Source organism: Quercus lobata, chromosome 1, assembly GCF_001633185.2.
Source record: "Quercus lobata isolate SW786 chromosome 1, ValleyOak3.0 Primary Assembly, whole genome shotgun sequence".
In the NCBI taxonomy this organism is placed as follows: domain Eukaryota; kingdom Viridiplantae; phylum Streptophyta; class Magnoliopsida; order Fagales; family Fagaceae; genus Quercus; species Quercus lobata.
In genome coordinates this window covers 22,843,377-22,859,189 of record NC_044904.1, presented here as the reverse complement: position 1 = coordinate 22,859,189, position 15,813 = coordinate 22,843,377, and the positions used below count along the sequence as shown (strand labels likewise).

Sequence of the window (15,813 nt, the reverse complement as noted above, 5' to 3'; positions counted from 1 at the left end):
TCTAACTTCTAAGGCTCACAAGCGGCATCTCCTTATATACATCGTACAGAGCTTATTCACTATCTTGAGGTTAAAAAATAGGTTACATCCTGTCACAATCTTTATCGAACACATTCCTAGTGAAATCGTATGTCCATAACAAGATTTCAGCCTAAGTAGCAGTGTATGTATTGTGGATATGCAATAGTTAGTGTGTGATAATCATTATTCGTTCTTAAAAAAAAATAACTCAAAGTTGAGCCTTCTAATACTCTTGTGGTCGACTAGAACTAAGCAGAAAAATCTATTAACTCCCATCGAAAAGTCTCAGCAATTTCACCATGGAGAAAATATGTTTATATCACTACGGTGATAGTATAGAGTCTGGTGTCTTGAAATGTGCAAGGTAGGCTAGTTCATGAACTGCATTGGCAATCTTCTCGATGCATGGTACAACATCAATTAGGATTAAAGCAACTGCCGCAGGTGGTATAATCTCTCGCAGATTATAATCTTCCAAAAGGATTATATCAAGTAAAAGTTTTAGCTTTCGAGAAGCGACTTTTGATTTTTCTATGTGGATATTGACCGATGTTGGTTTGGTCATAGTTTTAACTGCTGATGCTAATTCCTTTAGAGCTTTTCCAGTTTCTGAGCAAATCTGTTTGCATTGCTCTTGAATTTTGCTTCTGAACTCATAGGCCTGTGAGGACGGCAAAAAATAGGTTAGTGAAGTCACTTTATGATATAGTTAAAGTTAAAGGGTAATCATTCAATATTGCACGAGTATAACAATGTGGTACTTAAGGACGAAGCCAAGAATCTTTCCTTTAGAGGGTAACCTCTAGGAACAAAATGAAATTGTACAAAACTCAAATCACCATATACGCACACACCCTCCATGTAGTTATGTATGTATTTATTCTTTGCTTGAAAATAAGAGTAAATTTCTTCATATTTTGTGAGAAATGACTAAACTAAAATTATAGGTAAAATTTTAATTTATTGTTAGATTTTTATTACCAAAAATCATGGTTATGTAAAAATTTCATATAAAATTGAATAAGTTATCTCTTCTCTATATATTAAAGGATTTAAAAAGTTAGTTATGACTTCAAAAAATGTCTACAGTACCCCTAATCTAATTAGATGATCCTTATTTAAAAAAAATAAAAAATGGGTTAAAATTTTAATTCAACAAAATTCAAAAACAAAAAAAGACTACTAGATAAATCTTTTTCCTAAAAATTAGCACACTCTCTTTATTTAAATATATATCTTATGCATGTTTGATACATTATTTCTTAAAAATTAGCACATACTAAATCCATCAATTTACTCAATTTCAAAGAATCTTATCACACATCAGAGTGCGTGTGATGAGTATATTATAAGGTAATTGAAATATAGATTTTATAGAAAAAAAGTGAATTTAGGTCAATTGTATGGCATGTGTAATATATTTTTATCATGTTACAAGATAATTTTTTACTTTTTTGAAACTTTCAACGTTATAAACTTTTGAAATTTTATTTTTAAAAAATATGTTTAGCTACCACACATAATATTAATAAACTTGTTGAATACGCTAGATGCTTAGAATATATAAAAAAAGCTTTGACCCATAATTAACAAAGTAATATGCCAATTAAAAATCATTTGGTAAACAACCATTCTAATCAATCTCTTAAAAAATATTCGATTTTCTTTTCAACTGACATCTCACGTGATTTTGCACTTTTTCCTATCCCAATTTTTTTTAATATTAAAAGCTATAAAATAAATATAAATTGAAGACTTTTTTTTAGAGTTTCAACTTATGACGTCCGTTCCTGAAAATAGTTTTTTATCATCAGACCAATATAGCAATCGGTTTTTGATGTTAGCGGAGATTAAACCTCATATATTTTATTTAACTATCAAAAACTTCACCGATTGATTTAATTGGAATCCACAAATAATTTTTTTTTTTTTTTTACTCGAAAAAATTATTAAAACTAATCATATTAAACACATATTCCAAAAAAGTGTGTATTGTTAGAGTTGGGTTGACAAAACATAAAATTCATTATGTAAACATTTATTTCTCGTACTGAATACTTACTTTCTTTTGGATTTAACAATAAATTTTCTTTAGCCATTTGCCTTAAATATAATTGTATTAGAATTACTAAAGAATTTTCATGTATCATTTTGACAAAAGTAATGAACTTGAGTGGGTTTTTGTAAAAACTTGTATAATCTATTTGTAATTTTGTTATTTTTTAATTGTATTAGAATATTATTTTTACAAAAGTAATCGATTTATACATTCTAGTTGTAATATTGTTATTTTATTATGAAATACTACAATTTTTAAAAGCTATTTTTATATATAAAAAAAATTACTTAATAGACTTTTTTTTTCTTTTTTTTCTTTTTTTGTGGGAGTGCAATTTATATATATATATATATATATATATATATATATATATATATTTTTTTTTGGAGGCTAAACACTCTAAAAATTTTAATTTTACGAACTAGCATATAAAATTTAATAAAACTTTGCGTGGGCAAGGGGCCATGGGCATGGCCCCCCTTGGTCTAAAGGTAGATCTATTCTTGGTGGTACTCTTTTTTTTCTTTTCTTTTCTTTTCATATGATAGTAAGTTCCACCGATTAAATTTATAGTACCATTTATGTGAGGAATGAGTACCGCATCACTATATTGTAAAATAACTAATAATTTTTATAATTAAGGGATGTATATGTTATTAATATTATTAGTGTAAAAGACATTGGTGACAAAAACCCAAAAGAAAGAAAAAATTAAATATATGCATGAGTATACAAATTTTGGTAAACTTTATATCTGCCAAAAAAAAAAATAGTTCTATATTTGATGACCTGTGGAAATAAATTATCTATTTAGAATTTTAGTAATGATTTACTTGGAATTCAAAGTTAAAGTAGCTATTAAGAGCTTCAATTTTGTAGGCACATTCCCGTGTTAAAGCTCCAACTTTAACATATTGTTTCCAGTGATGCTTGAACCCAAAACGATATTGCCATTCCCATCTAGCTAGATTAGCCTGAAAGTTTAAAAAAATATATAGAATTAAATATATATATATATATATATATAAATATATAAAAGTTTTAAAAAAATGGAATTCAAATAATTTTTTATTTTTGGGGTACAGACGAGGGTTTGGGTGACCAATTTTATACCCACCATAGTTTCTTCACTGCTTTTCGAAGTAAGGACGCTTTTATATCCTTTAAGAAATGGTTTATTATCCAATGGCTGCCCATCCTCTGATTTTGGAAAGTATTCACCCTTATGAAAGTATTCATCCTTAAATCCTGTAAGTTTGTATTGGTCAATACTGATTCTCAAATTTAAAATAAATATTAAAAAGAAAGTCATTGAGAAATTGAAATAAAAAAGAAGAAAAGAAAAGAGAATGAAAAGGAATATGGGGCATGAATAGACATATTTATTTTACTAGGATTCTAGGAATATATATTACTGTATATGAAATAGTATAATGGCAATATTATTTTAGAAGTATACCTTCTAAGAAATTCCCAAGCTTTTCTATGTTCTTAGCAATCAAATTTTGCAAATCCTCTCCATTCCAAACAGGGCATATACAGATGCATACAACAATAGCGATAACGCTACCGATGATGATTGTTACTATCCTGTCTTGGACGTCTTTTAACCAATTTTCTGGTTCGTAACCCGATACAGATACCATGGAGAAGGTCAATATGAATATCATTAGCCCGTAATCATACGGCTTGAGCGCGGGAACGAATCTCATAAATGTACAAATTGCACCTGCATATCACACCTCTCAACCAATGAAATGAGTTTGAAAAGTTCGAACTTTTAACACTAAAATATCAGAATCTGTATGTTTGTAAAATGTTACCCATGGTAAAGACGAAGAATCCAATCACCGTGGCCCTCCCTGCCTTATTAGTACCTGAAGAACGAATTGCTATTTTATGAATTCCAACACCTAGAGCAGCAGCTGACGACGTTGCCACCATTCTGTTTAAGCCTTTTCCCAGAGTTGCTCCTATAGAAGATGAAAACAAAACAAAACAAAAACGTTGAGCTCCAATTCTGTAGCTAGCTGTTATACTATAAATAGGTTGCAAGCTTAATTACCAACAGAAAACTCAAAGATAAGAGCAATTGTCATGATAGCCCAAATTCCATTTTGCTGGTCAACAAGATCGAATGGTTTGGTGTAGAACAACAAAAAGGAAGCCAATGTGATAGCCAGACCTACTTTTAGTCCATGGACTATTCTCCGTGGATCATCTTGTCCTACTTTCTTAATCTTCCTTGCCACCCGGTATACCTTGTTATCCCATGACTGCGGAAGCAATGGCTTGCGCTCCGATGGCAATCCATAATAATAATTAGTGATACGTCCAGCAGTCTCAGGACTCATCATCTTTGCTCTTTGTGTTGAAAGGGCAAGGTTTCTATGGTTGAAAGAGAAATAATAATAAGGATAGAGGCCAACAATAGTAAGCAGATAGAAGGGTTTGGGAGCTATGATGTTTAGCGAAAATGTCTAGTAGAGAGAACATTTGTTAATGAAATAAATGGAATTGAGGCTTAAATTTAATTCTATTGACCGTGTTCTCTATCGCTATATATTGGTTTACGAAGTACGCACGACGTGTCAACTATTTGAAAAATAACATTTAAAAAAAAAAAAAAAAAAAAAAAAAAAAAAAAAAAAGAAAGAAAGAAAAGAAAACCTACTAAGATATAGAAAGCCAAATTCATGGCATTCGTACGCAAGCACGCATGCTGCATGCAACCCACAAAAAAGAAAAAGCTGACTCTCTATATTCTACAATTAATTAATGGACGGAATAAACGAGGGAAGTCTACAGTCAAACTGTTATATATATATTTTTTTTAATTTGAACATTCTATTATTAAAGTGTTTTTTTTTTTTTTTTTTTGGGAGAGGGAGATCCGTGAATTTAAAATTAGATGATTTCTTAATTGAATAAGTTCAGTGATGCAATTTGTTCTATAACTTTTTATAATTTATTGTAAGTTCTAAAAGCGAATGCTATAAATTGATATTAACAATGGGTGAATGTAAAAGTGATTTTCTACCGTTCATAATTGTCAGTTTAAACATTTGTGAAAAAATAACATTTTATAAGTAATGAAAAATAAATATGATATTAGCTATGGGTCCATGTAAAAGCGATTCTCCACCGCTTATAATTATCATCTTAATAATTTGAAAAAATATTTGTGTACATAACATAGTTCTTAACTGCCGTGACTGGGACTTGTATCCTAGTGGCATCTAGTGTCTAATGTATACCATGAGCTCGGGGTTTTGGACCCCTCATTTACCCAGCCAAAAAAAAAGGCTCTTAACAGCCACTTTTCACGCATTTAGTGATTAAAATATCGCCAATGACATATTAGCCCCAGAGGGTTTTTTTTTTTTTTTTTTTTTTTTTGGGCCTAGAGATACATTCACTTGGGGCCAATAGTTATACATTTATGTGGGATCCAAGAAATCTTGGGAAAGATATATATTCACGTGGAGGGCGAAGAAAGAAATCTTGGGAAAGATATATATTCACGTGGAGGGCGAAGAAAGAAATCTTAGGAAAGATATACGTTCGTTTGGAGAAGAAATTATAAAGTTTTCTGGTGCATTATGTTATTTGTCCGTCATTTCACTAAAAAACTTCTATTTATTTAAAATTGTTGAGTCGGTAATTAATTTCTTTTAAAATTTTTTTTTCTAACTAACAACTTTAAACAAGTGGAAGTTTTTTAGTGAAATAGTGGACCACATCACTTATCTACAATGTGGATCTTATAATTTTTCTGTGTGGAGGGCGAAGAGATATTTGGGCTAGATTATTATTATTATTATTATTATTTTGTCTTTACACTTTTTTTTTTAAAGAAAGTTTCAACCTATGACATTCATTTCTGATGATAACTCTTTATTATTAGACTAAGATACAAATCGTTTTTTTGGTGTAGACGGGAATTGAACCCCAAATATTTTATTTTGCCTTTACTAATCATTTGTTTCTGAAAAATTGAGAAAGCTTCTATTAAAGGAGGAGGTGTGGATTAGAATTAAGTCAATTGGTAAAGTCTTTTATGATTGAATAAGAGATTTTGAATTTCAATTTTCACCTACACTAAAAACCAATTATTGTCTTGGTCTGATAATAAAGAATAAAATCATCAGAAACTGATGTCATATGTTGAAACTCTATCAAAAATAAAAATAAAATAAAAAGGAGGAGGTACATCATTCATTAGGTGCATGAGTCTGCCCTCTCACATAAGGGTGGACCCCATATTGATATACCATTGGATGCATGAATCCTCCCTCTCAAATGAGTGGTGGACTTTGGATCCACATATATCATGCATCAAGTGCATGAGTCCTCCCTTTCACATGAAAATGAACCCCATATTGATATATCATTGGGTGCATGAATCCTCCTTCTCACATAAGGGTGAAACCCACAAATGTGGGATCCACATTAATGGGAGACGGAGGTTTCATATATTCAATACATAGTGTGTTTTTCTCTATTAAAGAGGTTTACTTATCAGCTATCACCTACCATTTTTTCAATTAATTAATATTTGATAACTTTTGAATAGGATTTGTTCAATACAATTTGAGGCCAAGAGGTGAACCATAAATTTTTTAAAAAGGGCTAGGCTAATTAATATATAAAAAAAATTAAATCCAAAGAATAGTTACATGTATATGGATTAAGTTTAAGTTACACCTAGTGTAACTTTAAGTAATGTTAGATTGCCTAATAACTTTTTATTGGATTAATATAACAATCTTTTCACTATTAAATTATTTGTTCTCTATGTTTGTAACACGCATAACAAGTTTTATGTCAATCAAATGTTATTTATTATTCGATCTATAAACTCATATTTTATGCGCAATTATAAATATAAAAACTTAAAATTTAAATATTTGAACAATGACATAATTGCTGATCTCATATCATCTTGAAATTTTGCAAGCATATCTATATGTGTGTGTATATATATATATATATATATATATTAATAGGTAAAACTTAGAAAAAGTTCAATTAAATTTTGAAATTAGAATCCAATTTTGTGCCATGTGTTTAAATTTGTGTGGGGACCACACCATAATTATCCATTTAAGTTATTTAATCTTTGTGTCAAGTGAGTTAATGAGTGCAAAATACTAAGAATCTAATATTAATGAACTATAAAATTAAATAAATAAAAAAAACAATCACATTTACTAATAAAAATCACCACATAACAAAGATCACCACATATTCTATCTTTTTAAAAATTAGAAAAAAAAAGTGATCATAGGTAGTATTAAATTTAGGTAAGAATTTTAATATGTGACTAATTACGTTAACTTTAAAATATATATATATATATATATATATTGACTAATTAGTTATATTTTTTAGATAAAAATTGTGTTTAATTTTAAATGTATATATACGTATGTTTGTAAGGACCAGATTTGGGTCCCTAGCCCAGATGATGGATAGACCTAGGCCCAAAAAGCCCAAAATAATGAATTTGTAGAGAGTGAATCGGAAAACTGGGTTAAAATGAGTTAGATTACAAATAAAGTGGATTCAGATGACAAGAACAGAAAGATAGATTGATTTAAACTAAATCGTCCTCGGCATAGTCTGAGGAGATCCGTTCTTATATGATTCTCACAAGTTTGATTTCAAAGTTGGTTCTTGATTACTACAGTGTTTCTCTCTTGATTTCTTGGTTTCTTCTCCATGGAGGGTCTCTTCTATTATATAGTTTTCCTTAGGCAATCTTGGCCCTTCACTTGTTGATCATCTAAGCCACCACTTGAGTGTTTGTCCTATCGGACACCCTCTCAGTCCCTCTGTGCGTTGGGGTAGCCAATGCAACACTGTTCAAGGGTCTTCTTCACATTAATGCAGCTAGAAAGTTAACTGCAGTGCATTCAATGCAGTGGTAGCAGCTTTCTCCTTAGATATTTTAGGACTACCCTTTGTACTTCTGTTTTTACAATGCTTATCCGTGCCAGTAGAACTTCCTAAAACATCTCCCTGGATGGCAGATCACCTATTCAGACCTCAGTTTTGCGTAAATGCCAAATATTTTTTTAATGAGTTACTTATATTATAAGTTTAAAAAATGATTTATTATTTATTTATGTAAATGCCACAGTTACTTTTTTTAGACAATTTGTTTGAGAGAAAAGAATTGAATGGAATAAATTGAATAATTTTAAAATATTCGTTTTCTTGTCATTCTCTTGTTTAGGATTTAAGTGAGAGAGAATGAAATAAGTAACAGGAAACATTCCTTCCTCTTTATTCCCTCAGAACCTCAAATTTAAATTCTCTCTTAAATTGGGAAGAATTGGAGGGAATAAAATTAGATTTGACACATGCCAAATGCCAAAAAACTTTGACACATGCTATAGTGATGTTCTACTTTTAGAACTACAAGACTAATGTGCTAAAAATTTATGTATTATTTTATTATTTTCTCTCTCATCTATTAACAAAGAATGAATAAAAAAAATAATATATAAAAAATATTTACATAAAGTAGTAAAATAATAGAAGATATGATGTAAGATATATTGTAAAATAGTGTATTAAAATAGATAAAGTAATTTTTTGATGTGTCAAAATAGCATTTTGTTTGCATAGCTGATGCTAAATTCTAAATTTTAGCACTTCAGTGCACCATAGAGCAAAAGTGAGCTCCATCATATGTCCTAGTTTATGGTACTACATGCTATTATTATTATTATTTTTTTATTCTTTCTTTTCATTTTATTCTCTCCTCTCACATGTCATGTCTATGATTTTGTGGTTGAGTTTTTTTTTTTTTTTTTTAATGAAAGGTTGATTTTATTTTAGGTTAGTTTAATGGTGATGTGTTAAAAGTAAGAGATAAGATATAGAGGGTCCATTTGAATACAACTTATTTTTGTTGAAACTGAAAACATTATAGCAAAATAATTTTTTAATGTGTGAATAATGCAGTGGAACCCGTGAATAGTGCATGAATAGTGCATTTTGTCTCCTGCACAATAACTCATGTGATGTTATTGTTCACGCACTGGGGAAAAAAAAAAAAAAAAACACAAACTTTAAACTCAAACGTGTTTCGAAACCCTCACAAAGTGTATTGCTAAATGTTTTGTTAAAATAGATAAAATAACTTTTTTGTATGTTAAAATAGATTGTTTTAAAAACAACTAATACTAATGCTCTTACAAAGTTGGAAAAGGAAATAGAATTGCCATTTGTGAATAGGGGAAGAAAAAGTCTAGTGATAATATGTGTGTGTGATATATATATATATATATATATATAATATTTATATATATATTTATATTTATATATATATATATATAGTTGAATTCAAGTTACACTAGGTTTAACTTTAAGTTGTGTTATACCACTCAATATTTTTTAATTGGATGTGGATATTGATAAATCCATCGTTGGATTACATTAACTTTGTATATTCTCCATGTTTCCAAAATTTCAAGGTAATCAAGAATCAATAACTATGTCATTAATAATTTGTTTAAATTATGGGTTGGATTTAAGTTACACATGATGTAACTTTAAGCAACATTACACCATCCCACCATCCAATAACTTGTTATTGAATTCATATTTTGAAAATCTAACAGTTGGATTACATGATCTATATGTTCATAATATGCATGTCAATTGAAACAAATGATTGATTATATAGTTGTTGAACTTTAATTACCTTAAAATTTTGCAAATATGGATAATATACGGATATAATTTAATTTAATAGTGAATTTGTCAAAATTTGCATTCAGTTAAAATATATTAAAGCTAGTACGGTATGAGAAAAAAGAAAGAAAGAAAAGAAGCTCTATTGACTCCACCCATTAAGCATAGAAAAAAAAGGTTTTACTAACGTATACCTTTAGGGCATAAGTTAGTAAACCATTTTAAGGAATTTTTTACAAGAAAGCAAAAAATTAATTAACTTTTGGGTAAACTACATAATTAGTCTTTAACCTTTATACTATATCTCAATTAGATCCCTAATGTTTTAAATGTGTCAATTTGGTCCCTAATATTTTGATATTGTGTCAAAATAGTCCCAACTGTTAAGTGATGAAAAATATTGAGATGGCTAATGGTCAATAAAAGATATTTTTTTTTGTCACATAGACTGCCACATGTATTGTTACGTCAGTATAATTAGCTTTTAAAAAACTAGTGTCACATGTCCTTCATATTTTTTTTTTTTTTTTTTTTTTTTTTTTTTTTTTTTTTTTGCTTTCATTTTCTTTTGCTTTGCTTTCTTGGGAAGCAAATAGGATTATAAACCCAAAATTGAAAAATTAAACTTTATTTTTCTTGTATTTTCCTAGCAACCAGACCAGGGAAAAACAAAACTTTGAAGCTTAAGCCATTCACTCAATTTCCATGTTCTTCTTGCTCGCCGTAAACACTATCGTGCTTATTGGAATCAAAATTTTCCTCTTCTTTAATTAATCTCAATTAATGATCAAATCTTTTACCCTTGCTCTTCCTACACACTGTCAAAGTGTTGTGCTTGTTAGCATCATTTTATATTTCTTCTTTAATCCGAGTCCCACCCAAAGATCAAAATAGTCCATAAAATTCTGTAGTCTTACTAACAATTTGTTGTTAGGCCTAGTATCAGACTTTATCAGCATCAATACAATTATGCCTGTGAGCGATGAAAATAATAGTGGACTTTGTGAAGGGCCTTTAAATTTCTGTAATCAACATAAATATTGTGTATTTGAAGTTTCTTTCCTAAATGGGTTTGTTGTTAGTTTCGCAATTTTTGCTTTGTCATTAATATTGCTTTTACCTTGTTTGATTTTGGAAAATGAAGTATAAATTTTCAGTTATGGGTTTCTAATCACGTTTGTTTCCCAAGAAAGCAAAGCAAAAGAAACTGAAAGGAAAAAGAATAAGAAAAATGAAGGACATGTACTGGTTGGTTTTTATTTTTTAATTTTTTAAGCTTATGTTGACGTGGCATTACATGTGGCAATTTATGTGACAAAAAAAAAAAAAAATTATTTTGACCGTTAGCCACGTCAATATTTTCCACCCATCACTTAACGGTTGGGACCATTTTAGCACAATACCAAAAGGTTAGGGACTAAATTGACACATTTGAAACGTTAAGGATTAAATTGAGATATTGTGTAAAGGTTAAGGACTAATTATGTAGTTTTCCCTTAACTTTTTTGAAAATTTTTTCAATTTCCATAATAGATAATTAATATGTGCCTAAGGGCATACATTAACCAAACTTAAAAGAAAAAAAGGAAAAAAAAAATCTAGGACCACATAATATTGTCCAACAAGTTTAAAATATTTATCACTGGAATTATGTCCGTGCGATACACGGTTTAATAAAGAATCACGTGTAAATTAATGAAAAAAAATTAATTTTATTTTAACTAAAATTAAATAGATAATAAAAATAAAGTAATCTTTTACTCTACTTTTTTAAACGAAGTAACCTTTTACTTTAAGTTATATATTGAATGAATATTTTGTAAGATTAAGGTTTTATTAATTAATAAAAAAATCATATATAAGTCCAAAATTAATTGAATGGAATATGGTAGATAACTATGCAACTAATATTAAAAAAAAAAGATGCCTAAAAAAATTATAAAGGTAGTTTGCATAATTAAAGCCCATATTTAAATGAAAAACCTTGAATTCAATAATTTTTAAAAAATATTCTAAGCATATTTAAGTGATAACCTCAATGTAATAGTTAAGAATTATGAACAACCCAAATTACTAAACATTAAAAAATAAAAGTAGATACACTTACATAAGAATTGATTTTTTGTCTTTGAAAGTGAGGGAGGAGGCACCAAATTTCACCCTATCAAAACTAAACATGTAAATATAAACTTCAAGAATTTTTTTTGAGAAAAACTCAATAACAATAGAATTTTTTGATTGAGTGTTTCAAAACCTTAAGAAAACTCCCTAAAAAAAGAAAAAAAAAATTGGGAGTTTACTTTTTGAAGTGATGATATATACTTGGACGTTCAAAATATTAATAAGAAAAATCATGAATCTGGCCTTATTATTTACAGTGACCTGAAAATATGAATATGAGAGTCATGGTATAATAAAACTATTATCCATAATCATTCCTATATTTATCTAACAAACAAAATTTCAACCACGGTAAACTTCAACCAAAAAAAAAATGATAAAAAGTTGTTTCTATTTAAAACAATAAATTTAAGTTGTGAAAAAGTTGATATAAAAATCAAGTTGTTAACGTAATTAGAAATATTTTTTCTGTTATATTGTAAAAATCAAGTTGTTAACATTATTAGCTTCTTTTTTTAATCCAAAAATTTTATATTTATCCAGAAAAATAAATTAAAAAAAATATTTGAAAAAAAAGTAGATAATAAATTTATTATCAATTCTTCCTGTGTGTATATCCTCCCAATGAAATTTTTATTTATTTATGTATTTATTTTTTAATTCTTGGGATTAGCTATACTTCCACGCACACAACTACACATTTTAATATTTTACGCTTTGAATTTTGTTTTTCTTTCTATCCTATTATTTTAGACTTTGTTTATAATATTTAGATAGACACAATTGTAGGTTGTAGTTGTATGGAACTAACCAACTAAATTTACCTCTCAAAGAAAAAAACCAAATAAATACGTGTAGTGTAGTAATTAAACAATAAAAAAGTCACTTTTTTTTTTTTTTTTTTTTTTATAATACACTACACTAAAAAAATAAGGATTAGATGGATTAGATGAAAATTTTGGATTATAATACACTACAAATAAAAAATAAAGATTAGATGGAATAGATGAAGAATTTGGATTGTAATTAAATTAAGATTTTTATCAACTTAGAAATTATAGGAGAAGAAAAATATTAAAATCTAAAAGAATTTCTGCCCTAAAAATCTAAAAAAAATTCTTCAATTTGTTGAAACCACTTGGTGCAACCATGATTTCTAAGCTAAAATTTTATTATATAGTATATGATATGATATAGAATATAGATAATAGTATAGATTAATATACACATAAAAAAAAATTCATACAATTCATTGTGAAATGAATAATCGATGTACTGTGAGCTTGATCTAATCCAATAAACCCAACCCCACAGTTACTTTCTCAACAGGAAATCTCTCTGAACTTTTAGATGGATAATGTAGATATAGTAAAATATATATTGCCCACCACATACATGTTTAAACTTCCGTGCAAAATTTCTCAAAAAAAGTTCCGTGCAAGTTAATTTTTCTCAATAATTTTGTTTTAAAAAAATAATGATAATGTGCCAAGCTCTGAAGAGGTCAACAAAAAGAATAATGGTATAATAAAACTATTATCTATAATCATTCCTATATTTATCCAACAAACAAAATTTCAACCATAGTAAACTTCAAAAAAAAAAAAAAAAGTTGATAAGAAGTTGTTTCTATTTAAAACAATAAATTTAAGTTGTGAAGAAGTTGATATAAAAATCACCAAAGAAAAATAAGTAATTTTTAATATAATATAATAAGTAATTTTTAAATAAGTTGAAGAATTTGGTTTGTAATCAAATTATGATTGTTAACAACTTAGAAATTATAGGAGAAGAAGATAAGCTCGTGCAATGCACGGCTTAATAGAAAAGTATATGTAAATTAAACATAACACAAATACGAACCCTTGTAGGAGAGAATACAAAATTTGATAATTCTTAAATAATAAATAGATAAAGTGTAAGTATTTATAATGGTTTATATAATGGATTTAAAATTTCCTTTATGACTCATAAGCAAAATCTTAAAAAAAAACACACAAAAAACACAAAAAGGAAGAAGAGAAATACATACTGTAGGGACTGGGTTTGAGCACTTCTTCTATTAGATGAGTGGACTCAGGCCCAACTAGCCAAATACAATAAATTTATAGAGAATGAGTTTAAGAACTAGACCTTAGTGAGAGTTACAACAACTAGGCATGGTTATGAGTGGATTGAATAACAAGGACGTGGACTAAAGTGTGAAATTCTGTCCTCGGCCCTCATCCAAGGAGCTTACTGTTTTTATTGTTTCTTCAGTGCTCGATTACAAAGGTTTCAAAGATGATACAAATTTCTACCGTCTTCTCTATTTCTAACCCCCTTTCCTTTCCTTTCTTCCCCCCTTTTTACTGGAGGATTTCTCACATTATATATCCCCTTCCAGTTGATCTTGACCCTCCATCTGTTGATCATGCAGCTCACTACTCGAGTGCTTGTCTCATCAGCCGCCTTCCTAAACCTTCTGTGAGTTGCAGCAACCAAGGCTGCACTATTCAGGGGTCATTTCCTTATTAATGCGGCCAGAATGTTAGTTGTGGGCATTTAATGCGGAGGTGACAGTTTTTCCTTGAATTGCTCCTCCACTATGCTCTCATGGCTGACCCACTGTACTTGTCCTTTTTCTTGGGATGCCCTGGGAGGCTGATTTTGATGGCGTGCTGCTCTTCCCTTCTATGATCTTGGTTGGCCGAGAATAGGATTGTCCTCAGCGATGTTTCTTGGCAATTTGGACTTTCTTCATTCGTCCTCGGCGTGGGCCCTGGACTTAGTATAAAGTGGGTCGGGGTTGCCAAATTCTTTGACCCCACACATACTTATAATAGTGTGGATAGTAGGTTTGATAAAGCATTCTACTATGGATTTCACAAATATCAAATTGCCTAAGTAATAAGAAAAATACAAAACAAAACAAAAAGAGAGTTAGATTTCTAATCAACATAGAAATTATGAGAGAATGAGAATTATTGACAATGGGGTAGAGTATTGATTAGAATAATAAGTAGTGTTTCTACTTTCTATCAAAATTAAAAAAACCAAAAAATAAAAATAAAAAAATGAAGAAGTCATAAAAAGAAGAAGAAGCAGCTTGGTAGGAATATATAAGAATACACTAAAAAAATTCTATATATATATATATATATATATTAGAAATCCTAACTTAATTAGGATTCAAAAGTTTTCATCTAATAGATAATCTCAAAAAAAATAAAATAATAATTATAATAATTTTATCTAATAGATAATCTCAAATAATCATAATCATAAATTTTTTTCGATTCACGTAAGTGATACCCATAATCCTAACTCGATAATTTCAGAGGGGCCTAGCCGTGAATGCTTCTCTCTAATTGGTCTATTTCTATAGGAAAAAGACTTGAGTTATCAAAAAAAACAAAAAATCGGGTAATAAATTTATGTTTTTTTATTATAAATAAATAAATGACTTTATGAGGTTACCAAGTAGACTTGGATGTGTATGTATATTCCAATGCGTACGTAACTCCTTCTATTCACGTAAAAAGGAAAAGAAAAGAAAAGTAACAGCATGTGCATAAAGAGTAAAAAATCACAATAAAGATTGGTTTTATCTTAATAATCAAATAGATATAGGTTATAACTCTCTAACTCATGCACATGTCTAACTCTTCCTAATTATGCACATTGGTTTTTTATTTTTTTTTATTTTTTTATTTTATTTTATTTTTTTTTATAACTTTAAAATTTGGTGAGATAGCATTAGCACGTATATTAAAAATTGTTGTTTTTATCTATAAATTTGTGGAATTGTAAAGCTGAAATCTAAATTTTAAAATAAGTGGCATGTGAAGAGGAAATCCAAAGAAAAAAAAAGTAACTGTATGTGAAGAGGAAAAAAAATAGTAAAAAATAAATTAATAATAAAA

At 28.6% G+C, this 15,813-nt stretch overlaps 1 protein-coding gene across 1 annotated transcript; it reads right to left on the bottom strand.

Annotated features, from left to right (window-relative positions):
- Positions 1-343: 343 nt before the first annotated feature.
- Positions 344-4,437, bottom strand: LOC115951011 (aluminum-activated malate transporter 8-like). Its single transcript, XM_031068323.1, has 6 exons — positions 4,146-4,437; positions 3,904-4,053; positions 3,540-3,809; positions 3,198-3,328; positions 2,914-3,054; positions 344-682 (listed from the first exon to the last, which is right to left on the bottom strand). The coding sequence occupies exons 1-6, from the start codon at positions 4,435-4,437 to the stop codon at positions 344-346; spliced, it is 1,323 nt and encodes a 440-aa protein (XP_030924183.1).
- Between the last annotated feature and the right edge of the window lie 11,376 nt (positions 4,438-15,813).

Excerpts from the sequence above, each read along its gene's own strand:
- LOC115951011 (XM_031068323.1), bottom strand. The coding sequence starts at position 4,437 with ATGATGAGTCCTGAGACTGCTGGACGTATCACTAATTATTATTATGGA. Across the intron at positions 3,810-3,903 it reads ATTCTTCGTCTTTACCATGG|GTGCAATTTGTACATTTATG; the intron begins GTAACATTTTAC and ends TGTGATATGCAG. Across the intron at positions 3,329-3,539 it reads GCTTGGGAATTTCTTAGAAG|GATTTAAGGATGAATACTTT; the intron begins GTATACTTCTAA and ends ACAAACTTACAG.